Source organism: Tupaia chinensis, unplaced genomic scaffold (assembly GCF_000334495.1).
Source record: "Tupaia chinensis unplaced genomic scaffold, TupChi_1.0 Scaffold000706_1, whole genome shotgun sequence".
NCBI lineage: Eukaryota > Metazoa > Chordata > Mammalia > Scandentia > Tupaiidae > Tupaia > Tupaia belangeri.
Genome location: NW_006160229.1, coordinates 5781883 through 5809287, shown reverse-complemented (window position 1 = coordinate 5809287; position 27405 = coordinate 5781883). Strand labels below are relative to the sequence as shown.

The following is a 27405-nucleotide window of genomic DNA, read 5'->3' as shown; positions in this document are numbered from 1 at the left end:
CATTTGACACTGAAAACTCATTAGGATGGGTAGTTTGTATTCAAGTGTCATGGAGTCACACACCCTGTGTGTGTGCATCCGTGTGTGCACTAATATACAAATACCAACATGCCCATCACAGGACTATAGAACAGCACTGCTCCTGGACTCACTGGCAGCCAGTGGCTGGACAAAGGCAAGCAGATTTTGGTTACGTATCTCAAGCCTGAGTGAACTCTGAGAGACAGCACTGGCGAGTACAAGCAGAAAAAGATGAACAGCATTAAACATTCAGAGGAATTCAATATGCTCCACGAGACAACAGCCACTCACCACTTTATGTACACAATCAACATAGCACACGGTTTTGTACATACACCCCAGTAGGTGCTTCAAAAGGAAACACTGGAAAGACCATGCGTGATGCTGACTGCTCCAAGGTGACATTTCCTGGGACTCCTGGCACCTGGGGGTATCACTACTGTGAGTTGGCTGGCACAGGTGATGGCAGTGATGAACAAAGATGTCTAAGATGGTAAAACACAATTCACTACATTTTGTAGCCTTTGGTATTTGTATATTAGAGACAATTGGAGATGGCTCTTGTGAGCAATTTTGAGTCCCATGCGTGATCTATTATGTTCTCTATAAGATCAAATGTGAGATTTTAGTTGTGTAAAATGTAATGTCATGGGTGAGCAGGTGGTGTGGTAGTTAAAGCACTGGATCCCACACGGCCAACTCGGCAGTTCAAGTCCTGAACTTGAAAAACACACTGGACACGTGTGTGTGCATCCCCAAAACCTGAGCGAAGAATGGAGGAGAAGGGCTTGTGGTGTGGCCATCTCCCCTAGAGGATACTTTCACATTTTCCCTCCTTCTCTGTCTCTCTCTGGCGAGTGTATGTGCCTTATGGCAAAAAACTTAAAACAAACAAAAAATTAATGTTGGGCCCAGCAGATGGCGTAATGGTTATGTCACTGAACTCCCATGTAGTTGAACATAATTTCAGTCCCAGATCCGGGCGCACGTGCATGTGTGCCCAAAATCATGAGAGGAGAATGGAGGAGAAGGGACTGTGCTGTGGCCACCACCCCTGGAGAGGGGAGTGATTTCTCACTTTCTGTCTCTCTGTCTCTGTCTCTCCAGTGAGCACACATGCCCTATTGCAAAAATCTCTTTCTAAAAAAAAATGTCATTGTGAAACAGAAGAATCATTATTGTAAGATTTTAAATATATACTGAAAGAGAATTAGTCCTTCAAGAGGATTCTTTCACAAATTGGAAGTTATTTGATGACACACTCACTCCACCCCACACGTAGCTAGGAAAACACACAAATGAGAGACCATAGCGATTTTTCAAAGAAAACAAAAACGAGTATTTACTCAAGACTCTTACAAGAGAAGATGACGATATTAATCTCTCTTCTGAGTTCTATGCCAAGGTGGCCTTTTGATGTTTTCTCTTTTTTCCTGATGGTCATTTTTTTGGTTTTGGCCTGATTCAAGTAAAAAGCAGGGAGATTTTTGGAGACAGGCCTGGGAGCTGAGTGGATAGAGGAGATGACTTTAATCTCCAGGCTGTGAGGTATTTTCATCTCTGACCAGAGGCAAAAAGAAAAGAGGAGATTAGTAGAAAAGATGCTGGTTTCCTGGCTACTTGGCCCTGGCCTCCCTTCAGTGTGGGCCTGCGGCAGCCTCTTAAACTTTCTTATACACTAGTGCACTAATAAAAGTCTCCCACACCCCTGACTCCCGAAAGGGCCTGAGCTGCCTCTCTTCATTTCAAAGAGAGCTTCTCAAGAAAAGCAAAACGAAGGGCTTTTCCTTGAGAGGTTGAGAGACTAATTCCAAAAGGCTTCCCTAACCCTCTCCCTGAATATCTGTGTACTTGTCAAACAGGTGGTAAAGATGTATTTTGAAAAGAATTTACTTTTTCATATCTGGCAGGAAATGTGGGACATAAAAATTTGAATCAAGAGCCAGCTCCCTAGTACTGTGGTTGGGAACTGTGCTGAGGAAGCTGGATCTCACATGGCTAACCAGGATTTGAGTCCTGGTCCCGGCAGCTTATACGGCCACTCACCCAGAATCCTGATGGGATAGAAGATTGGAGGAAAAATGATTGTGACATTACTAGGCCCCATGCAGGGGGTGATTGGTTTCTTTCTGTCTGTCTCTCTGTCTCTCTCTCTAGTGTGTGTCTAAGTACCTTCTGGCATAACAAAATAGAATCAAGTCATCTACTCTCTCAAAATGAGCTTAATGGGAAGGCTCTTGCATGTCATTCCTAGGGACCCAACACTTGTTCTCTCTTGACGCCAAAGCAAAGACTGCCCTGGAAAAGAGGGGAAGTAGGGAAGGGGGTGAGGTCAATTATCTTTTAAGCAAAGTGAAGATGGGATGAAGCCTTACCCAAATGGATGGAAAGATTGCTACTTTTCCTGTCATCTAAAGGTGTCTGGGGATTTAGGAGAAATGTCATGGGATCGTTCAAATTGTGTTTGCGGCTGTCAAGGGGGATCCTTACTATAGGTGTCTCTGTGTAACTTAAAATGTCTATACTCTTGTCTCAGACTCACCTTTCCTTGGCATTCTGGTTTCTAGAAGATCTCTCGGCACTGCTGGTTTCCTCTCCCTTTCCAGTTCTTGCTGTGCTCTTAGTCTTTTTCTTGGCTGATCTGGAAAGAGATATGTTGGTTAGAATCCCCATTGTTCCAAAACCAAGGCTCTTTCTTGAAAGAAGCTTTATCCTTTAGCTTCTAAAAATGCCTTGGAAGCAAATAAACTTTCAGAATCTTAGAACAGGAAGGATGGAAAGGATCACAGAACACAGAACACACTGCATTTCAAACTGTCTTCTAGAAAACCCTCAGGTGCCATAAACATGCTGGAGGCCAGGAGCAGCTAAGCGTGCGGGGCTTCAGGAACCCTGTCCAAGGACACACTGTCAGGCGGAGCTGCGGGGAAGTGCAGGTCTCCTAGCTCCAGTGCTCTTCCCACCCATCACTGTTCCTCCTAGCTGACTGCTCTTTCCACGGGCTTTGCCAGTGAGTGTCCTATCAGGCCATTGCCTGGGCACTGTTCCTTTCCAAGAATCTGCTCTTGTTCTTCCGACCCGACCTTGGACCCAGTTTCCTCAGTGTAAAATGCCCAGTATACATCATGTACTCAGTCACTGTCCCTTCCCTGATTTGATGAAACATTAACTAATCTGAATAAAAGCATAGCTGGGAGTAACCTATGTCCAGGGTTGAATCGGGGTTCTGACCTCCAATAGTGAGGTTTTGGGCAAATTCAGAGCCTGTCTGCACCTCAGTTTCATTGTTTGTAAAAATGGGGATGATGATCCTTACCTAGCAAGGCTACTGTGGGGATCTGTCTGCTTCTGTTCACTTGACATGTTTGATACAAACAAAGAACTCAATAAATAACATCGTTTAGCACTCTAAGAAGGTCAATCATAATCCCACCAAGTTTGTCTGGATAAGCTCTCTGAGTGACTCACTTTGAACCTTTTGCTGACATCAAAATATCTTTTCTCCTTTGTCGCTCTGCGTCCTTCAGGCCATCATTAAAATAGGTCGTCACATCTGAATCGATCAGGTTGCCAGTGGGATCTAAAAACACCAGCTTTTGAGTCTTTTTCTTGAGAGTTTTAATAGGGGACTGTCTGCCACTTAAACTGACTAAAAAAAAAAAAAAAAGAAAGGATTAAAAATGAGTTCCAACAATTCAAGAGTGCAGGCTGTAATGCCTGTGGGCTGGGACAGCACGAGCGGTCAGGCATCATCTCTCCTCTCCCAACCCCCTGCTTGGCTGCAGCCATGGCCAGGACCACCGCAGGGCACGTGCATTCACCCTGCCCTCCAAGCACAAAGAGCCACCTTCAGGAACTTCCTAGAGACAATGAGGGGCCAGAGGCCAGGACTGCTCTGCTGCTCACCCCTCCTAGATTACTCACCTAGCTAACTTGCCTCCTGAGTTTAGTCTCATCCCCAGTGCTACCTCCTGCCTTGACTTTCCCCAAGGCCCTAAGGCAGAGCCGGGGCTCCAGTTGCTATGTCCCCACTGCATTTCGACCAAACTGTTTTGAACCCAAGCACCTTGTGGCTGCATCACTGTTTGCTCATCTCTCTGTCTCTCCCCTGGCCATGACTCCGTGAAGCTCAGGGCCATGTCTTTTCATTTACATCCCAGCATCTAGTAGAGCACCCGACTCTCCTCATCAGTATCAGCTTGCATGGTAAGAATGAATGAACGGTGTTCCTCAGTTCCGTCTCCAACCTTCCTGGCACCAGGGACCAGCACGTGGAAGACAATCCTTCCTGGGATGACCCAAGCACCCCACATCCACTGTGCAACCCATTTCCAGCACTGCCACTTTACAGTACGCAATGACACAGTCACACAATTGGGTTGTCACTCCCATAAGAATCCAATAGCAGCCCCGATCCATCCGACAGGAGGCAGAGTCCAAGCAGTAATGTGAGCGGTGGGCAGCAGCTGCTCCCTGACAAAGTCTTGCCTCCTCACCTGCTGCCACCGCCCCCATGTGGCCTGGTGCAAGGCCCAACAGGCCACAGACCAGCATAAGTCCATGGCCCGGGGGTTGGGGATCCCTGTTTTAGTGCTGCTATTGACTCAGGTTACTACGGCTGGGGCCCGATTCTTTGAGTCACATGGATTTCTGTGGTTGAACTGTCCTGCCCATACCAGGAGGAGGACATTAGCTTTCCCTTTTATGGATAGGAAAACTGAGCAGGAAAAGGTTAAGTGTCCTGCCCAAAGCCACACAGCTCAGAAGCGGAGAAGCCCCAGGATCTGAACCTAGGCCGTGTAGCTCTTAACGACAACTAACAGAACCACGAGAGCAAGCAAACCTGATGAAAATACTTCATCAGAAGAGAACACGTTGCTTTCTGGTTTGTCCTCAACATTAGCTTCTTCCACATCCTGTTTTTTGTCAGTGTCCAATGTTTCTGCAGGCTGCAATTAAAAAGAAAATCTTGTTTATACCTAGCAGGCAATTACCCTGGCATTGAATTTCAGAGAAGTCAGATTTCAAGGCTAGATTGACGGTTTAAAACGTTAAAAAAGAAAGAAAGGAAGAAAGGAAGAAAGCAAGCAAGCAAGCAAGCAAGCAAGCAAACAAACAAGAAAGCAAGCAAGCAAGCTGAACGTCTTCTGGACCAGCAGTTGGCGGAATAGCTATGTCACTGGACTCCCATGTAGTCTACTGTGGTTCAAATCCCAGACCCAGTGGCTTAAACTCAAACTGGGTGCATGTGCATGCATGCCCAAGAGGAGACTGGAGGAGAAGGGATTGCGGTATGGCCATCCCCCCTGGGGGGTAATTTCTCACTTTCTGTCTCTCTGTCTCTATCTTTCTGGCGAGTGTACACACCCTATAGCAAAAACCTCTCAAAAGAAAATTGAATGTCTTCGATTGACCCCAAGAATCCACAGTAGCTAGGGACAGGTGGCCCTAGTTACTGCTTTCAGCAACACATTCAAGATGAAAGATTTCTCTGCATGGGAGCCAAGAGACTGCAGTTATGGGTTGTCATATTTGGTTTCTACCTATTTGTAACCTAACTAAGCCAAGGTGGTACTGACTGGCAAATAGCTAAGAAGTTTTTGGTTGCTGCCTGAGGTAAAATTCTTAGGCCAACGAGTTGAATGAACTTTGGGGTGATGACTCCTCGCACCTTTCAGAAATGACAGTTGTCTTTTTGATTCTCACACTATTTCATGATACCAATGACCACAACTATACAACTGTAAGCAGGCAAAATACCTATTTCATAGCACAGAACGTAAAGAGCACTGGAGGAAAAAAAGCCTCGGATGCATGTGGTCCACTGAAAGATGTGATTGTTGGGGTTGACAACTCATTATGAAACAGACCCAGACCCTAAAGGCACTCACCGTAAAGGAAAAAATGATGACTCTGAGTTCATTAAAATGAAGAACTTCTGGGAACCAGCAGTTAGCGTAATGGCTATGTCGCTGGACTCCCACGTAGTCGACCGCGGTTCGTGTCCCGGACCCGGTGGCTTAAAACTCATGCTGGGCGCGTGTGCGTGCGTGCCCAAGATCCCAAGAGGAGAATGGAGGAGAAGGGATTGCGGCGTGACCATCCCCCCGGGGGGGTGATTTCTCGCTTTCTGTCTCTATGTCTCTCTCTGTCTGTCTGGCAAGCGCACGCGCCCTACAATGAAAATCTCTCAAAAAAAAAAATGAACTTCTGGCTCATCAAAAGACATTAAGAGAATGTGAAGCCAACTACAGTGTGGGAGAAGATGCCTGCGGTACATATTTCCAAAGGACTCCTAACCAGAGCAGGAAACAACTCCTACAAATCAATAAGAAAAAGGCAGGTGACGAAACAGGACCATGGGCAAGCGGCTTGCAAAAGGCACTTCACCCAAGAGATCTCCAACCAACCAGTAAGCATTTGCAAAGGTGCCCAACGTCCTTTGTCAAAAGGAAATACTGATATAGTCAATGATAACAAAACCAGGAGCTTCTATCCAGCTTAAGACAGTGTGATGAAGGCCAGCCCCGAGCTGCGAACATAACCAAAGCAGCAGCAGGATTGAGAGCAATCAAAGAACTGCCAACAAGGAAGCGAAAGACAAACCAACCCAGAAGTTTCAGGTGAAAGATGTAAACAAGCATTTCACAGAAGGGAAAACATAAAAGCTGACGAAAGACAGCAATACAAACATGTACTGCCTTTTTGATCATCAGGGAAATGTAAACGTGGTACTCCATTTCATTACCACCAGATTGGCAAAAGTGACAAAGTCAGAATGTGAAATGACAGGAATCCCTCTACCCAATTGGGAGGAGTACAGAGACTACCTTAGCAGCATCTGCGTTGGTCTTTTTGGTCCGCTTCCTACGTTCCTCCATTCTCTATTCAAGGGAAAAATCAAAAAGTACAAGAGATTAAAAGCCACAGGGATCCTGAGGAGTTGATTTTCTCACTTTTGTGGAGGTGAATAATGGCAGTGATGCTCCCAAACCACAAGCCTGGGGTGGCAGCTGGGGCCCCTCTTCCAATCCAGCTGTCAGCTATAATATGCCTTGAATGGTGAAGGGTGCAGTTGTCATCGTAACACAGATTTGGTCATGATATGATAACAAGTATGGTAACATACTTACTAGCATAACACGGCTTCTCACTCCTAATTTTGTAGATGTGGAAATTCGTCAGACGAATCACGTATTACCACAAGCCAGTTAGAGCTCTGAATGTGATTTTAGTCTGGGCAGACCATACCTGGAGCTGATGTTAATGAAAATAATATGCCTCAATGATGCCACACAGTCAGGGACTTTGGTACTACAAAGAAAAGCCAGATGGGAGGCCAAGGAGGGGTGTGTCCTAGGGAGGGGTAGGGAAATCTGTCCCCAGGGTACAGTGACTTCCTGAAGGTGAGGAGAGCCCCGGCAGGCAGCTTCCTGGCTGCCTGGCCTCAGGGTGACAGATTATTGACAGAGTGGCCTTGTTGCAGGCCCCTCCTCTGGGACCAGGGCTCCCAGATTAGTCAAGGGGGCTGTGGAAAGTGTGGTCCTACCTTAGGAGCAGCCTGCACCCTGGCCTCTTGGAGAGGTGTGCATGGCCTGCTCCTCTCATGCAGTTGCTGCAATCTCCAGCCCAGTTGAGAAGAAGCTCTAACCTTCACCAACCTTGCCCATGACAGGAGTAATTCTGCTCAAAGGGGCTCTGCTCCCAGAGGTTCACTATATTGAGGCATTACTGCAATGGCCTCCAAGAGTCCATGGGGTATTGGCACGTACAGACAACAAGAGGAGAGCCTTCTATGGAGAAGTCAGGCCCTTGGATAAGGGAGAAGAGAGTGTGGTGGGGAAACCACCGGGATTTAGCACATACTTCAACTGTGGTTTTTGAAAACACATTTTCTTTTATGCGCCCAGCATTGTTCCAAACAAAGAATCAACCCCGCCAAAACAGAGTGAGTACCTTTCTTCTTTCAAATTTTACTTGTAAATGTTGTAATATATATATGTCCTCCTCCTTTTTGCATATATCAGCTTCTTCTCGAGCTTTTCTTTTGGCTTCCTCTTTCTAGGAAATTTGTATTAAAAATACCATTTAACCTCAGTACATCTGAATGACATCAGAGAAGTCCAGTTGTTAAAAAGTTAAATGGTAAATATTATCTGGCATAAGAGAAGGTACTAATGTACCAAGGTACATTTAATCAGTTTTCATGAATGCTCAATAGAAATTAAGCCAGTACTCACACTGAGCACTGTCTGAACTCAGTTTGGGGATTTATATACCTTAAGGTTTGAATTCATAGGACCAGCAGATGGCATATAATGATTACATGGCTGGATTCCCATGTAGTTGACCCTAGTTCGAGTCCGGGACCCGGTGGCTTAAAACTCATGCTAGGTGTGTGTGTGTGTGCATGCCCAAAATCCTGAGAAGAGAATGGAAAAGGGATTGTGGTGTGGCCATGGCCCTCTGGGGGTGATTTCTCACTTTCTTTCTCTCTGTCTCTTTGGCAAGTGTGCACATACCCTATAGCAAAAATCTCTCTCTATCAATAACAACAACGAAAGAAGATTTGAATTCAGATGGGTGAGATATTCTTGTTGGTAAATTTGATAACTGTAAACTTAAAAAAAAAAAAACTGCCAGAGGACATGCGCACTCACCAGAGAGAGAGGAAACGTGAGAAAGCACACTCCTGCTCATGGGGGATGGTCACACAACCCTGTCTCCATTACTCCTTTTGGGATTTGGGGCATGCATACACATGCAATTGGCATGTTTTGCAAGCTGCTGGGTTCCAGACTTGAACTGTGTGATCAGCCACGTAGGGTCCAGCCACTGGCTGCTGTCATCACTATGCCACTGGCTGGCCTGCCCTTAAATTTTACAGGTATTCTTCATGTTTTACTTTATGTCCTTGGGGTCATGAGGCGCAGTCGCATCATGTGTGGCATTATAGAATCCAAGGTATGGAAAACTGACCTGGGATGTTTCACCTGTGCAAGTGATCAGGCTTCAAACTAAGCCACAGCTAATCTTGAATTTGCTGCCTTTTGGTTTTGTTTCCCTTGAAAAACGTTCTGGGATTTTCTAAAGGTGGCTGAGGATGCCCTGCGGTGCCGTGGGTCACCATGAGACTGTAATACAAAATTGCAGCCAGAGAAGGCTGCGTTTGCTACTCTTTCTCAGAGACACAGGGTTTCAGCCAAACTTTATAATGTGAATCTTATTCCCCGATAAAAGTGTGAAGCCAGCAAACCTGTTGCAGCAATCTCTGCTCCTCTTGATATTGCTTAGCCTGTATAACTTCAAGTGTTGACAGTTCTGCTTGGTCTTTATCTGCTTGCTTTGCTGCATCTTTCCTAACGACATGGAGATTATATGAATAACGTTTGTCATGGGCAGTACCATATACCGCTTACGTGGGCTTTTAGAGTGGAACTGCTTGTGTAGAGGAATATGATTTACATTTACACCAGACTCACTACATGTTCTGTGTGGTTACTGTGCAGGACTTACAGTTTGACTCTTTTAAATGGAGGACACTAACCCTTGGGAGTAGAAAAAGGTTTCTAGCAAGTAGCAGACTATTTTGCATCTTGAAAAACACTCATACAAATGCACATGTACAGGAGAGATAATCACTCAACTGTTCGAGAGACCCAAGACCCTCCCAAAGGCCTTATTTCCATCTGTGCACGCCCAGCCTCACAGCCTATCTTACCAAGAGGTGATGGGACTCATTTACAGAAGGTCTGGCGATGCCCCAGTATTCAGCACTTTCGAAATGCTAAACCAGCACTGCTTACACAAAGTGATGACAAGTACTCTTCAAGTTATAGTTTCTTGCTATTCACAATATCCCCTCCTCCTTTCTCCCAAGCCCATGTAAAGTACGTGGCAAGTATGACTATGACATGACTATACCTCAAAGAATACTTAAAAACAAAATCGGTACTATAATTACTCCTTGAAGTCAGAAGACAGAGGTTTACGTTACAGGGCCCAACCTAAAATGGGCCTCATGGCAGAAGGGCAAGATAGTGTTCTCAAATTCGAATACCTACATGAGATATGTCACACTATACATGAGATTTTCTGCCTGCAGGAAATCCTTCCAGCAATGACTCAGTGCCCGCGTATGATTCAGGTGTCAGAAAGGTCATTGGAAATCACCCAAATTAAAACATGAGCAGGTATAATATCCAGGTTTATCAATCCCAAAGTTATAAGTCTTTTTTTAAAAAAAAATTGTTATGTACAGTTAATCACTACACAAATCTTTTAAAATAAAGGGGACCAGGAGGTAGTGTGGTGGTCATGCAACTGACCCGCATAGGAAAAGTCCAGATTTTGTGTCCAGGGGTCTCCCTGAGCACACACATGTGTATGTCTGTGATCCAGTCTGGCTGAGCCTGGGGGGGTATATCCTGCTGGGTGTACCTGTCTCTCTGATGGAGCAAATGAATAATGAAAATGTAAAATAAAGTGGCTTACACCAGCAAATGCAAATAGAAATGTTCTTGTGTGACCACTGAGATGCTACATATTGGGAGACCAAGCCCTGGACAGGAGTTGGGTCTTTCTACATATCTACCTAGCACACCATGATGGCCCGTGGAGTATGGAGACTACAAATGATTGCACCATTCATCCACACACCACGACCCTCTCTGCTCAGCCATTTACAAGGGCTACAGGGTTTTTTTTTTTCTACCTTCTTTACTTGTTTAAAAAGCAATGAAGCATTTCTGATCCTCGCTGAAGGAACAATCAGTTGCCCTTTGAGAATTTATAATTTGAGGGTAACATTTCGACTTCCAGTATTTGGGCCCCAGCCAAGGTTTGTAGTGTAGAAAGGATGATTCTGTGCTAACCTTTTTTCCATTTCTTCTTGAAGCCGCTCTCTTTCATCTTGCTCTCTAAGTTCACGAGCCACACGAAGTCTTTCAATCAATACTTGTCTTGCTTCGTCGTCACTCATACTTAACAGTGATCTTTTATCGCCGGACTCTAGTTAAAATAAACATGCAAAAAGTTAGTTAGGGAAACTTACTGCTTCTCAGTCCTACAGAGAAGTTCAACACAACTCGAAACAGTAAAAAACCAAACAAGGTGAGCCTAGTACAAAATTTATAAATTGCAAGCAAACTACAGGTTCAAAACCCCAATCCCCCCCCCACACACAATAAAGAAATAGCATTCTCTTTTTTGATAAGAAAGATCACTTCCTTGAGTTCTCTCTAATGTGGAATAAAATGAAACTGACTATCCTCCAACTACCTTAAGATTGTCTGTGTTGCTAAAATAAACTTATGAGAGAACTTACCTTCGTAAGTCACATGCCTTTGGCTTCCAACCTCAAATCTGTGACTCTTTTCAGTGACTGTTTCTTTTGATCTGGAAGTAGTCAATCCGTTTTGCACATGTACAGTTCGATGGTCAGATACTACTTTATGGTAAAGGGTAGGCTGTGCTGACTGTTTTGACATAACCGGTGATGGTGATGGAGGGCGGGTCTTATGGATTTGCCTGTTGAGATTAAGTAATAAAAAAAAAATGTGCTAACTAGTTTTCAGTGTATAGTTTCACAAAATATAATGCCTCAATTTTTATGAATGGATGATATGATAATCTGGGAATTTTTCTAATAGACCAGAGTAAATGTGCTTTTAAAGTTCGTTCCTTTACCTTTATGCTGCCATGCATACTGTATTACTTCATTTATGAAGCATTGACATGATATTTGTGCTGGAAAGACATCAGAGCAATTGCAGATAAGCTACTTACTTACTACCCATGGAAGAGGGTGGATGCCACCACCCACTGGTCTGAGATGACAACCACCTATAGCACGGCACGAATGATGACAGATGTTTCTTGACAATAGGGAATGAGTCATGCTTATCCACTCTTGATTTCTAAATAGACAATGCAATAGGATAAGAAATTACTAGGGATTATTTTACTGCAGCTGGCTTCTTTTTTTATGTGCATAACATTTTGAATGAAGTACCTTAAATCTGTGATTTTCCTCTGGTGCATGAGAATCAGGTATATAGTGATTTTCTTCCAGACTAACAATTTGTATTATACAATTTGAGTTGATGACAGAATTAATTAAAGAGACATCTTTTACTTCAAAACCTCATTCCATTTATAAATCCTAATTAACTGTTTGGAACAGTACTTTAAAATTTTTCCTTCAGGATTTAGAAAGATAGTTCACAAAAATGCTTACCTTCCCCCCCATCCATTAAAAATGAACTAGTGCTCCACCTTTTGGGGAAAACTGTGGTACAACAAACAAAAGAGAATTTTTTTTGAGAGGTTTTTGCTATAGGGCACGTGTGCTCGCCAGAAAGACAGAGAGAGACAGAGAGACAGAAAGCGAGAAATCACCCCCGGGGGGGATGGCCACGCCGCAATCCCTTCTCCTCTACTCTCCTCTCGGGATCCTGGGCACGCACGCACACGCGCCCAGCATGAGTTTAAGCCGCCAGGTCTGGGACTTGAAACGCGGTCAACTACATGGGAGTCCAGCGACGTAGCCATTATGCCATCTGCTGGCCCCACAAAAAAAGAATTTTTAATGATTAGTTGAGGTTAGCCTATTAATTTTACTATAGAATATTCTAAATATTAAGTTGGTTATGTTGTGAAATCTGACCTATCATGATCTATACAATGAAATATACATATATATATATACACACACACATATATATATATATACACACACACACACACATACATACACATATTTTTTTTCAGAGATTTTTGCTTATAGGGCACATGTACTACCTGAAGAGACAGAGAGAGAGAGAGAGACAGAGAGACAGAGAGACAGAAAGCAAGTAATCATCCCCTAGGGAGGATGGTCATATCGCAATCCCTTCTTCTCTCAGCATCTGGGGCAAGCATGCACACACGCTCTGTGTGAGTTTGAAGCTGCCCAGTCTGGGATTCGAACTGCGGTCGACTACATGGGAGTCCAGCAACGTAACCATTATGACATCTGCTGGTTCCTTATGTATATTTTTAATAAAAGTAAATCAATAAAAGGCACTTGACAAACCTGTAGAGAGTCTCTGACTTTCATCTTGGGAGCCCCTTCCACCATCACCTCAGTGAATCATTCCACACTCTCCTCAGGGGTCATGTCCACCTCAGGCGACACATCCACACTCACCATGCTCAGCACGAGGACATGTCCAGGCTCACCTTAGAAGCAGCTCTCATTCCCCCTTTGGGTGTCGCTTTCATGAAAGACATCGGGTACACCTCCATGCTGGACTTGAAGGGCAATTCTGTTCTGGTTTTTGGGTGTGTCTCTCCACTGATGTCCGGGAGTGCCTCTCCACTGTCCTCAGGGGGCACCTCTCCTCTGGCCTCAGTAGGTGCCTCTCCACTGGTCTCAGGGGGCTCTTCTCCACTGGCCTCGGGGGATGCCTCTCCACTGGCCTCGGGGGGTGTCTCCCCATTTGTCTCAGGGGATGCCTCCTCTGTTGCCACGGGAGGTGTTTCTTCTTTCTCCTGTGGGCCTGTCTCTGATGTTTCAGGAGGCACTTTCGTTGTTACCTTTGGACGCCTGAAGACAGCCCTCAAGTCTTCACTTGTACACCGAGGCAAGGGCACATGTATGTACTTTATTACATAGTTGCTGTGGCCTGTAACTGAATGAGGACAGAGAATGAAATTCCATAAAGTTAGAAATTTGACAAGACAAAAATGCACCATGTACAAAGTATAAGAACAGGAACAACAAAAGAAAAGAGAGACAGTTTATTAGGAAATCACAGGGATTATAACACAACACAGGAAGTGCTAAGGGAAATGAATTACAGACACAGGATAGAACCATTGCTAAGTTCGTACTTCAGAAGCAACACAAGCAACTGTTGGGAGACAACAGTCTATTACAGATGAAAATAAGATGCTTCTCCAAAGTTGGCACCTGCAATAAGCCATTTCTATTTTCATCTCACTGAATTACAGAATGATTTGCATAGACAACCATGAGATCTTCAACACTTGTAAAAAATAGTCTAAACCTCTTCACCAGGGATAGAGACCTTACCATTATAGGTGATTATGTAAGACATTTCACATTTGATTGTGTCAGAACAGAATGTAAGAAAGAGCATTTTTTACCCATACTAATAGCTGTAATGAGACATTCATCAGAGTGGGCTGGGTCCTGAAGCTTCCTTCCAGCTTTAACCATCTAAATATTTTTTTTTTGCCTATGAGATGGACCAAAAAGAGAATACGTGGTGGTAGGAGTAAGTAGTAAGTAGCTGAGATGGAGGAAAATGATAGCATTGATGTTTGGAACCAAGCAACCTCATCCACTGCTGGCGGGAACAGCTTGGCAATATATATCAAATCCATTCTAAAAGTACATGTTCATTGTTCTATCATTCCACTTCTAGTTTTATTTATTTATTTATTTATTTATTTTGAAGAGGTTTTTTCTATAGGGCGCGTGCGCTTGCCAGACAGACAGAGAGAGACAGAGAGACAGAAAGCAAGAAATCACCCCCCCCCCGGGGGATGGCCATGCCACAATCCCTTCTCCTCCATTTTCCTCTCGGGATCTTGGGCACACACGCACACGCGCCCGGCGTGAGTTTTAAGTCACTGGGTCCGGGATGCGAACCACGGTCGACTACATGGGAGTCCAGCGACATAGCCATTACGCTAACTGCTGGTCCCTCCACTTCTAGTTTTATTCTCAGGGGAAAAACCAGATGAGTTCAGAAAGATGTATGCAAAAGGTCGCTCGTTAGAGCATTGCTTGTAATAGTGAAACAATTGAAAATATAATCCAAATACTCAACAGGAAATTTGGATTATACAAAGGCAGTCATTAGGAGTAGTAAAAGTCATTTTTTGGGACATAACATGGCATATATTTACTTTAAATAAAAGCAGGTTGTTATCTCACTTTGTGAAAAAAAATGCATAAACACACAAGAAAAATATTAAGTCACCAGTGGTGTTGGGATCACAGGGGGTTACATTTAAAAAATTGTCCGACACTCACTATTTATTGCTTATATAATAAAGAAAGTAAACACTTTTAAAAAGGTATTTGATGGTGGCTTTCTTAAGACTTGGTAAATATATTTATCATCTCACCATTACGTTTGGGTGCCACATTTTCCCATGATGTCATCAAATAATTAAAATAAAACAAGTGGCCAAAGATGGACTACTTATGAATAAAACTTTGACTCAAATGTTATTTTCAGTCCCTCATTTTTGGTGGAGAAAGCATTTTATTTACAAATCTGCATGTGTCTTGACAAGTCTAGTATTTAACACCAAAACTCTGTGCTACAGAAAACAAAGTATAGTAGGTTTTTATTAGCTACAGAAATCTAAGACAAAATACTGAATTTTTGGATGGCAGTGATTATGGAACTAAAAGTAATCAGAAATAATCTTACAATAGATTCTGGGGGAGGCAGAGCCTGGCAGAAATAATCTGATATGACAAAATCAGGAATTAGAGCCAGAAAAGTTAAGGTAGCACTACAAGGAAGTCTGTGATCGCATTTTCATTCATATTACGAGGCACATGGATATGGACAGAAACAAAAGTAAACGGGGCAGGAACTATCCTAGAGAGGGCAAAGTAGAGGGGGAAAACGATGGGAACAACACATTAGGACTTTCTGTTTTTAGGAACTGCTTGTTCCCCACAGTCACGTCTAATAGTACATGGGAACTAGAAATGAAAAAGCCTGTATAATCCTGAAGATTTATTTTATCTTACTAACAGTCTTTATTTCCCTAATTACAAGCTGAAAGACAGCTCAATGTAATCCTCCCATATTTTAGGAAAAGAAGAAGGGTGCAGTAGGAAACTTGCTCCCTCGATATTAGTAAGGTTTTTCAATACTTTTAAAATCCATAGAGCCTTAAAATTTAATGACCACTGCCAAAGTTAACCATCTCATCCTATAAATTACCTATTACCCAGATTATTCTACTATGCTAGAAGTCTTCAAATAAAATCTTGGGTAAAATCACTAATTTGGTAACTTGGTTTATATGAGTTTGGAGCCTAAATACAACAAAGTGACAGAGTCTGTTTTAAGGGCAAACACTAACACTTTCGGGCTTTCTACCATATGCCTGTTACCTGGACTAGGCACTCCAGGGACGAGCAATGAACCAACATTAGTGCTTCTGGTTAATTTCGCTTTTGCTGGGATGAGCAGCTGACTGATTAATTTATCATGTCGAGGACTAATAAGTGGATGAAGAGCTAAATGATGAGAACAAATCAAAAAGGATTCAGTGTGAGACCTCACAATTAAATGCACGGCAAGCTAAAGCAACATGAACCACTGTAAATGGTAACTTCCCCAGCAACACATGACGTCACAGGACTGAACACAGTCATCTGAGCGGACGGCACTATTGGGGAAGAGAGGACCTGGATAGGGGGGAAAGGCCACAGCATACCACAGTATTCCCAAGGAAGAAGCCTAGGGAATGTAGTCAGCAGAACCATTCCCAACCACATGGAGTCCTACGGAGGAACATACACATGGAGAAAAGAAGTGCACGTGACGAAGCAACTTTTACAGGGCTTCTTAGGGTAAATGCCACGGGGTGACCATAATGGTCCAGTCAACTGCCTAAAGCTCTAAGGGACTGACTGAACTCGTTCGTTAAAAGTGACTTTCACTGTAAATATCTTGCTCTGATAAATCTTTACGTTCATAACGATCCCTGGGACAATGGCATGTGACCTAAATCATTGCACTGGATAGTCTTCTGGAAGTGAACGGTTCAGTTTGAAACATAAAGAAACAAACACATGTGAAAAGGAAATGCTGGGGGCGGGGTGGGAGTGGGGAGGAAGGTGTCAAAAAGAAATGACTTTAAATAAAGAAATACTTTAGTAATAATTATAAACTTGTGTGTGCAATGAGCAGCAGTGACACCACGCACAAAGGCTATCTGCAGGAATCACCGGAAAGCAACAGAGCACAGCTTTGAATCGAAACAAGGCTAGTAATGTGTAACTTCTAAATGCACATTGATGTGGCATGCTGGAAGTGAAACAAGTCCTCCACTTCGAATCTAGCTATACCAACATTCTAGGATTTATCTCCTCTGCTTCACTGCAGACCCCTCCTCAGATTACGTCAAGTATCCTTCATTAGCACAGAGGGCAGGAATGACATATTTCATACAAAGATACACTTCTTTGGCTTCAGCCAAATAAGCATGGCACTGAAGCACATTTTTTTCAGTTCTAGAAGGGATATGTTGGCCTCCAACGTAGAGCTGACTTTTCCAGCAACTCAATGCTGAAATAAATATCCCTCTTTCAAATCACTATGTCAGATTTGTACTTAGAGATGACTGACCACCTGAATTTTCTGCCACTTGCTCTGTACCAACAAATGGAGGAAACTTGCCATCTCTTCTATTTACACACGTGGTTTTCTTCTTTTCCGCTGTTCCTAGAGACCAAGTGCAAAGGAATATTATTTTTCACAAATGACTTAAATATATTATTTTAAAAGCGAATAGGTCTTGTTTTCATACATTTTTATCCCCTCTACCCTTGCTGGTAAGAATTTATTTAATTTCAATTAAATGTAGTGTCTACACTCCCAAATTTAAAACTAATTTAAAGTTATCTGAAATTTTAAATAAAATCATTTAGAAAATCATACAAATTATATGGGAAAATGTCTGATACTAGCCGATAATAGGAAAGTTCCCAAATTGGGATTACACAAGCTTTTCATTTTAAACACTGTGATGTCTAATTCTCAGCTTTTCATTTTAAACACTGTGATGTTTAGTTCTCAAAGTAATTTATGCTTTTGTAATAACCACTAGTTTTAAAAAGATAAATGAATATTAACATTCTATATACACATGTCACAGTTTCAGTGGCCCAACCATTCAAAAGGGAAAATTGGCTGCTTCGAATAGTCACTTCTCCATTTCACTTGAAATATTTCAGCTCAGAATACGGAGGAATGTCTGTTTAAAAAATCATTTCTCTCCTGGGGACTTGTAAATCAAAGGACATATTGACAATATAGCATTGTTTGAAAATCCCTTGCATTGATAATGTGACTGAGCACCATGAACAGTGGTGTGACCAGCTGAATTGTGTGATTGCATCATGCAGCCTTCACTAGGATACTGGAAATACCATGAACAGTTCCCATGAGGCAGCAATGAGGCTATCGGTACAACCAAGATTTAAAACAGGGCTGTTGAAAATATTAGGGGCCAGGTGATGGACTTCATTTGAGTGAAACATGTTGATCTCTTTGGATTGAGCAGGTTGCATTTCAATTTAAAGAGATTTCACAAAGGTAAGACATTGCTAATATTGACCTTATTTTCCTTGGAATCACTCATTATAGCATTCATCACATCAACGTGCAACATACTATACCTTTAAGGAAGTTATTTTACAAAGTATTTCCTGCACATGCCTTCTTCTATTAAAAATTAGTGAACAGGGGACCAGCAGATGGCATAAAGGTTATGTGGCTGGACTCTCATGTAGTTGACTGCAGTTCGAGTCCTAGACCTGGTGGCTTAAAAACTCACACCGGGCTCCATGTGTGTGCCCAAAATCTCAAGAGGAGAATGGAGGAGAAGGGACTGCAGCATGGCCATCCCCCTGGGGATCGATTCCTCACTTTCTGTCCATCTCTCTGTCTCTCCAGTGAGTGTACATGTGTATAGCAAAAATCTCTCTCTCTCAAAAAAAAAAAAAAAAGAAAAGAAACTAGTGCACAGATCATTTAAAAACCTTTTTGTGGTGAAGGAATTGCAGTGTGGCCATCCCTGGGGGGTGATTTCTCACTTTCTCTCTCTCTGTCTCTCTCTGGTGAGTGTACATGCCCTATGGCAAAAACAATCTTTTTTTTGAGAGAGATTTTTGCAATATGTGCGCTCCCTGGACAGAGAGTGACAGAAGTGAGAAATCACTGGCCCCCAGGGAGGAGGGCCATGCCACAGTCCCTTGTCCTCCGTTCTCCTCTCGGGATTCCGGGCACACATGCACACGTGCCTGGTGTGAGTTTCAAGCTGCCAGGTCTGGGACTTGAACTGCACAGTCGACTATGTGGGAGTCCAGCAATGTAACCATTATACCATGTGCACCATGGTCCCCCAAACAAACAAGTAAAAAAAAATAAATGAATAGCAAACTTTTTTACAGGGCCAGTTGGTACCAGTGGTGGTTAAGGTGGCTGGATTCCACATGGGCTGTGTGGTTTGGGTCACAGGCTGATGGCTTGAAAAACATGCCAAATACACGTACGTGCATGACCAAAACCCTGAGGAGAGTGAAAAAGAAAGGATTGTGGTGAGGCCATCCCTCCTGGGCGGGTGCTATCTCACTCTCCCTTACCACCCATACCCTCCATAAGAACATGTATCCTATAGCAAATTTAAAAAGTAACTAAATCCATAAATTAAAAAAGCCACTTGAAATTCTTCCTTCAGTGCAACCTACCTAATTATTACCTTGAAGTTATAACCTATTCCTTCTCTCTCTCTTCTTTTAAGTTTTTGCCATAGGTCGTGTGCTCTCACCAGAGAGACACAGAGATAGAAAGAGGGAAAGTGAGAAATCACTCCTTAAGGAGCCATCCCTTCTCCTTGATTCTCCTCTGGGGGTTTTGGGCATGCACACAAATGAGCCTGGTGTGACTTTCAAGTCACTGGGTCCGGAACTCAAACCACAGTCGGTTATGTGGGAGTCCAGCCCCTTAGCCACTATGCCACCTGATGGCCCCCGTCCCTTTCTTTACATGCATTGAAAGTAGACATGATAATGAAAGCATATTAGTGTTTACTCATTATATTAAATATGTAATAAACGTCTGTGGAATACTACTTTTTTAAATCCTCAAAGCAATCAAATAGTTTAATATAGTCAATTCTTGTGGAATAATTAAGATATATTAAAATGAAAGTACATACACATGGCATTGCAATTAAACTTATCTAATTTTTCCAAAGGACTTAATTGATGGGTAATTAATTTTACCACATGACAAGGAAGGCGCTGGAGAAAAATCTTCCCACATTCACCCATGAATGAACGCAGGCTATACATAAAAGTGCTTTGAGAAAGCATACCCAAGGTGGGGGTGAAAAGTGGCTCCGCTTTTCTTAGGCTGAGACAAGAGAATAGGTGATACAGTCACACTGACAACAAAATAAAAGATTTTCCAAGTGCACTGTTGAAATAGTAAGAGTTGTAAAGTACAACTAACACAATTTAAGTCTTTTTTACTTTTTTTTTTTTTTGGAGAGGTTTTTGCTATACGGCGTGTGCACTCACCAGACAGACAGAGAGAGACAGAGAGACAGAAAGCGAGAAATCACCCCTCAGGAGGGATGGCCACGCTGCAATCCCTTCTCCTCCATTCTCCTCTCGGGATCTTGGGCACGCATGCACACGCGCCCGGCGTGAGTTTCAGCCACCAGTTCAGGGGCATAGCCAGTACGCTAACTGCTGGTCCCTTTTTTACATTTTTTTTAACACAATTTAAGTCTTAACAACAAAAAAAATGCTTTCTCTAGAAATATTTTTCAATGTTTACTATACCTTTTTAGACAAAAATAAACACCTTTTCCACTAGGCTAAACATTGCTATAATTAATTATACTTCATGTGGTATTCAGGATCTTTGCTGTACTGGAATTTGATAGCAATCAGCGTTGTTCAAAAAATGTCAAGGCACCTGATAATGCCAGAAAAAGTTTAACTGAAACTCTAATTATGCTTTTTACAACTCGCCAGACACAAAAGTAGTATGTCTTCATCTTTCTTAATGGCTAAATTTGAAGTGATGATATGGAATTTGTTTGCCCTGTCTTTTTCTTCATCTGATCACTCCTATTGTATTCTATGGAAAGAAAAGGTATATATGAAAAGGTATATAGGAATAGTTACCCAATCCATTCCAACTGTCAGTACCGTTTGCTCCAACTGTAACACTTCATGCTACATGCCAGAAATGGTCATTGACACATACCTGGGTATAGGCTTCTTTTTTTCCTAAATTTCCAGAAGTTGTGTGCACTCAGAGAGACAGAGAAAGAGAAAGAGAAAGAGAGAAAGTACCATGCAATGGGATATGGTCATGCCCTAATCCCTTCTCCTCCATCTTTTCATCTTGTTGAAATTTGGGGCATGTGTATACACTTACCTAGCATGTTCTTTTTTTTTTGGAGACATTTTCACTGTAGGGCGCGTGCGCTCACCAGACAGACAGAGAGAGACATAGAGACAGAAAGCGAGAAATCACCCCCTAGGGGGGATGGTCACGCTGCAGTCCCTTCTCCTCCATTCTCCTCTCAGGATCTTGGGTACACACGCACATGCGCCCGGCGTGAGTTTTAAGCCACCGGGTCCGGGACACGAACCGCGGTCGACTACGTAGGAGTCCAGCGACATAGCCATTACGCTAACTGCTCGTTCCCCCCCTCCCCAGTGTGTTCTTCAAGTCAGTAGGGCTAGGATTCGAACCATAGTCAGCCATGTGGGATCCAGCTCCCAGTGCACAGTACTTAACTACTTAACTACTGTACTATGCACAGTACTTAACTACTTAACTACTGTACTATGGGGCCAGCCTAGGTACTGATTTGAAAAAAAAAAAAAAAGAGTAATTAAAAGCACAAACACCAGGACAAAAAAGGTATTTGAAATATCCATAGTAGATAACTTTAAAACACTGCATTGCAACTGCAAAGAGCTATAAAGCAGAGTGTAGCAATTTTTGTCATGAAACACTGCTATCACTGTATTTGCTTTAGGGGAAAACATGGACTTGCAAGTAAAAGGCAAATTTTAAATATTATGAACTATGCTTCAAATGCCCAATATAAAAACCATAACAAAGCATGTTAAGGGCCAGTAGGTGGCATAGACTTTAAGGCTCTGCATCTCACATGGCAGACCACATGGTTTGAGTCCTGGACTCAGTGGCTTGAAAAACACACCAACCCTGTGCCCATAATCCCAAGAGGAGAGTGGAGGAGAAGGGACTGTGGGGTGGCCTTCTCTCCTAGGGAGTGATTTTTCACTTTCTCTCTTTCTCTCTCTCTCTCTGTCTCTCTCTGGCATGCACCCTGTAGCAAAGAAAAAAAAAAGTTAAAGTAGAAATTGCCAAATTTCTTACAGTCTTAATTATAAAACAAGAAAGGAAGACAATTAACTTGCCTGTCATTTTGACAAGAACACCCACTCGGAGCTACCTGAGCCCAGCAATCCCATCTGATGTGATTGCTACAAAAATCATGAAACAAGGATGTATGTTGACAAAAATACAAAATAGTAATAACCATCTCACTTACTACTGTAAAATAAGGTGAATATTCTTCTGAAATATATCTAAGGATTCCACAATTTAAATAAATGTTACCATAAAAATGCATACAGAAAATTGATTTCATAGCATTGTAATTCAGTAGAATACATGAAACAACTACTTACTCTTGGCCAAAGAATTGTAAATAACTGCAGGTGTCACACATATCTGTTTGCTGAAATTAGAAGTATCTTGTGGAAGTTTTTCAGTAAATATATATTGTCTACGGCCTGAGAAAAGAAAACATTTACCATAATTATTTTTCTAGAAGGAAACACCATTAGCTGAAACAAATGCGTTCTCATGATGTACCTCTTTGGAGCACAGACGCACATTAATGAGGTATGTGATGTCCATTGTCAGTCATTCCTTCCATACTACATACATGTAACTTAGGTTTTAGGAAATAATTTAAGTAATTAATTTTTTTCCAGCTCTTAACCTTTTTTTAAAATTTTTTTTATTATCATCATAATCTTCTTTATATTACATTGGATTGCATATAACTTTACAGTGTATTACATTGCTTTTTCAAAAGGGAATGCCATGCATGTCCGCCAGTACAGAGACATTAATCTCCCCACTTCAACATTCAATAGCTTTTCTATGTTTTCCCCAATCATTATTTTTATTATTCTAATTATTTTTTAAAACAGTCAATTGCTATTTCTCATTTTGCTTGTAAAAATACTTTGCCCATCATGAAATACTTCTCAGACCAATCCAGTTGAGAATACTATACATGTCATCATCAACAGGTAATAAGCCCTATCTGTTTCTCACCAACGTCCTGCCTCTCTATTGTTCTCTTGCTATCTTTCTCTATCCTCTTCTCTTCACCTCCCCCATTCCACACTGTCCTATTCTCATTAAGTACCTTCACTGCTTTTATGTCCTCCGATTTTTTGCTCTCTATCATAGAGTGCGGATAGTCGGTATATATTGAGTGGATACATACAATATCTAATTTAATTTATTTTTATGAAATTGCGTAGATAATCCTACACATATACAAAAATTTCTAGTGAATCAACAGTAAAATAGGCAGACTTAGTTTATTTTTTAAAAATATACATTGGATAAACTATGCGGTGCTTAGTAATCATGTTTATGCTGATTATAAATTAAAATAAGATCTTGAGTCTATTGAGTTCAACGAGGTTGATTATAAAATTTCACCTGTCTCTTCTGCAATGATGTAGGACACAAATTTGAATCTAAATTTACTAAATACCAGGAGTTTTGTTTAGGATACAAACATTAAAAAGCCTTGATGCAAATGCGATCTCCTATAATAATGACCACTATTTAAATACGAACATTAATGAACTTAGAAGGGAACAATTGTTATTTGTTACCATACTCCTTTTCAGAATTCATCATTGCATACACGGATTCCCATGACCATTTTTTTTGCCGAAGCTCAGCCCAGTTGCTTTGTTCCCCAGTACGGTAAAGAACAGCGTTATACTTTTCCTATTGAAAATAGATTCCAACACATTTGTACGCGTTCGTTATATTGGTTAGTATCATTTTGATCTGTGGTTAATAAAACAACCCCATCACCAAATTTCTGTATCGGGGAAAGGTTTGAAATAATGGGAGCCATGCCTCAGGTCACGCAGTACCCGTGCTGGTCCTTCCTGCCTGGAAGAACAGATCCTGCTCCCCTCTAGGTCTCTATCATTCGGAAATTAAGAGCCCAACCTGTCGCTCATTTCTAGCTGCTGCACAAAGACCACGTGGAATACTTCTGTGTATGCTAGTGAGCCCGTAAGCTTGATTATTTGCCTGCCTTCATTTTCCCTTCTGCTTGATTCTCTCACCCATTTCTTTTATCATCGAGTGTGTGTGTGTGTGTGTGTGTGTGTGTGTGTGTGTGTGTTTTAAGCCACCTTAAATTCTTTGTGCAGTGAGGCAGGAAAAAAACCAACATGCACAGAAGTGAAGTCTATATCAGTCATCTACTGCACTCCCATTTGTAACAGCTTAAATTCTGGGGTTAACTAAAAAAGTTTCCAAAAGGTAACTGACATCTTTGTCTTGACCTCGACTTCAATTGAAACAGATCGGGAGAACAACTATTCCATATACACATTAAATGCACCGTGGCAAAACAACTCCACTTCCAGAAATGAGTTCTTTTCTAAAAAAGCTCTTTCTCATCCAGGAACTGGAACACATCATGGACGGTACTTAGGCAAGCACATCAATTTAGGGCCGGCGGTATCTATTGTCCCTAACGATCGTTTCATAGCAACAGCACCCTTACGCTGCAGCTGCCCTTTCTCTGGGGGCAAAGATAAACATACTAGACAAGTGGAGAGCAGTATGTACTCTCTGGGGAGAAAAGCAGCTGCCGTGCCTTATTTTCTTTTGTTTTGTTTAGGATTTTGTCTGCACTGGCCAGAGAGAGATAGACAGAGACAGTGAGAGGGAAAGTGAGAAATTGTTCCCCAGAGAGGATGGCCACATTGCACTCTCTTTTCCTCTAGTCACCTACTGGGATTTGGGGCATGCACATACAGGTGCCCAGCATGATTTTCAACCCGCCAGGTCTAGGATTCGAACTTGTGGGAATCCAGTGCCCTAACTACTATGCCATATGCTGGCCCCACAGCTGCCATTCTTAAAATCCATCTAATTGCAGTATTTGGAAATTAGATTTTCTTTTCTTTTTTTGAGAGATTTTTGCTTTAGGACGTGTGCGCTCGCCAGGAAGACAGAGAAAGAGAGACAGAGAGAGAGAGAGAGAGAAATCACCCCCCAGTGGGGATGGCCACGCCACAATCCCTTCTCCTCCATTCTCCTCTCGGGATCTTGGGCACGCACGCACACGAGCCTGACATGAGTTTAAGTCACCATGTCTGGGACTCGAACCGTGGCCAATTACATGAGAATCCAGCGACATACACCAACTGCTGGTCCCAGAAATTAGATTTTCTAACAGACAGTAAGTTGTTCTAAATTACTTATAAACCCTGAAAGTATAATAAACTAATAAAGGAGAATAATCTTGTATTATGAAACGATTTCTGACTCGTAAGAATCTTGCCTCTTGGGCTAACAGGTGGCATGGTGGTGAAAGCACTAGATTTCCTCATGGCCAACCATAGTTTGAGTCTTGGACCCAGTGGCTTGAAAATCATACTGGCCTTGTGTGTGTGCATGCCCAAGATCCCTAGAGGCGAGTAGAGGAGAAGGGATTGAGGCATGGCCATCCCTCCTGGGAGGGGATGATTTCTCACTTTACCTCTCTTTGTGTCTCTCTGGTACCCTGTTGGGGAAAAAAAGGGGGGGGGAGGGAGAATCCTACCCTACTGTTTCCGAAGGCATTGACCCTCTTATGCTCCCTCGAAGGTTCCTTGCTGCATCTGAGCCACCTCAGCTTCTATGTAGTCCTATCCTGAATTCACATGGCTTCCCATTCACACTCACCCCCACCCTGCACTACCAGATTTAGGTTTCTGCTCTGCTCTCCGGAAGTAGTCTCATCTTCTATGTGTGGCCTGCTCTCAGCACCCCATGTCCCAGGCTCTGTCTAGGCCTCCCCACACTAGTTCCCTATTCTCCTTAGCTTTCTGCCCATTCCCCAGCCATGTCTGTCCCCCAACGCTCTCTGTCTATGGTGCTGTTCTGTTGCAATCTCTTCCCTGTGCTCTTTCTCAGCTTCCTTTTTCTCTGTGATGGTCTTTTTTCTCCCTCAGTGACTGGGATTCTCTCTCTTCAGGGACCCTCCCTCCATCTGCACACAGTTTTCTATTTCACTTCCTTTGGTTCTCAGACTGTCTTTACTTAGCTCACATTCTCTCTCTTTCTCCCTCTCTTTCTCTCTCTCTCTCATCTCTTTACCATAGATAGGTTAAAAAAAAAAAAAGTCCTCATAAAGGACAACTGAGAGGGAGAGAGATTCTGAACGAGAGTCTGCCAAATTCTGAAACATAAGCCACACAGGGCACCACCATCCACAGAAGAAGGTTCAGAAAGAGAAAGAGATGGTGGGCTCTGGCCGGAGAGAAATGGCTTAAGAAGAGGCCTAGGGTGGGGATGATCTCCACATGGGGTACAGGGCTGGGAGTGAGGCAGGGACAGAGTGAGGAGGCGGAGGGAACCACACACAAAAAGACAGAGCGGGAGAGACACAACCACAGGGAAGAGGAGAGGGAGAGAAATATGAAAATGAGAACAAAAGATGACGACTGGGAGATAAAAATACACACACACACACACGCACGCACGCACGCACACACACACACACACACACACACACAAAATGACAGCCAGAGTCCACAGGTGGAGGAAAACAGGCAGAAGCTAAGCAGAAATAAAAGCGTGCTGTCTCAGACAGAAAAAGGCCAGATCACAGGCAGAGAACCAGACGGACTAGGACTTATTTAGGGACATCCACGTCACTGGACCAAAGAAACAGAGAGAATGCCAGCAGGCGTGAGAGTGGCATTTCTGGGACCACAGCAGACCCAAAGTAGTCAAGTGCATCCCAAGCAAAGCAGTGCGGTGAGCACCCAGAGACAAGGTTGGCGTCTGTGAGGAATCGCACGGAATGAGATGGGCAGCCGATGCCCTGTGTGAACCACAGAAGATAAGCCGAAGAGGGATGGAGGGTAAAAGAGAAGGCATGAGGACGCCCCTGACTCCTAACAACAGTGTCACAGTCACCCAGGAAGTCCAGAAGGAAGAGAGAGCAGCGGTGCCACAAAGTGGGAGGGAGAGAGACAGAGAGAAAAAGAGAGAGCACGAGGAGCGTGCACACTGAGGAACCCAGTTTTGGCTGAGGAGTCACACAATTGGAGGAACTGAGACTTTAGGCAAGTGGAGTGTACCAGGGAGGGTCAGATGGTGGGGCTGCCCTTCTCTAGGCAATGGGAGAATAGGGGATGTTTGTGAGAAGGAGAGAGAGAGAGCCACTTAGAGCAAAGCCTGGGCCACAGGTACCCCATTTATGCCACACGTCCCGAAGGTGGATGGGGCTCTGTTCCTAGAC

The 27405-nt window shown here is 42.9% G+C and overlaps 1 protein-coding gene across 1 annotated transcript in view; it reads right to left on the bottom strand.

Annotated features, from left to right (window-relative positions):
• Positions 1–1415: 1415 nt before the first annotated feature.
• MAP7D3 (MAP7 domain containing 3) overlaps positions 1416–27405 on the bottom strand; it is a 114991-nt gene continuing 89001 nt past the window's right edge. The window contains exons 4-17 of the mRNA XM_014592493.2: positions 22529–22633; positions 17412–17507; positions 16172–16297; positions 13243–13694; positions 11809–11939; positions 11348–11550; positions 10896–11031; positions 9278–9380; positions 7978–8082; positions 6852–6905; positions 4865–4970; positions 3490–3670; positions 2564–2662; positions 1416–1581 (exon numbers count right to left, since the gene is read on the bottom strand). Coding sequence (XP_014447979.1) covers positions 1551–1581; positions 2564–2662; positions 3490–3670; positions 4865–4970; positions 6852–6905; positions 7978–8082; positions 9278–9380; positions 10896–11031; positions 11348–11550; positions 11809–11939; positions 13243–13694; positions 16172–16297; positions 17412–17507; positions 22529–22633 — 1928 coding nt within the window. The 3' untranslated portion in view covers positions 1416–1550. The remainder of the gene's footprint in view (positions 1582–2563; positions 2663–3489; positions 3671–4864; positions 4971–6851; positions 6906–7977; positions 8083–9277; positions 9381–10895; positions 11032–11347; positions 11551–11808; positions 11940–13242; positions 13695–16171; positions 16298–17411; positions 17508–22528; positions 22634–27405) is intronic.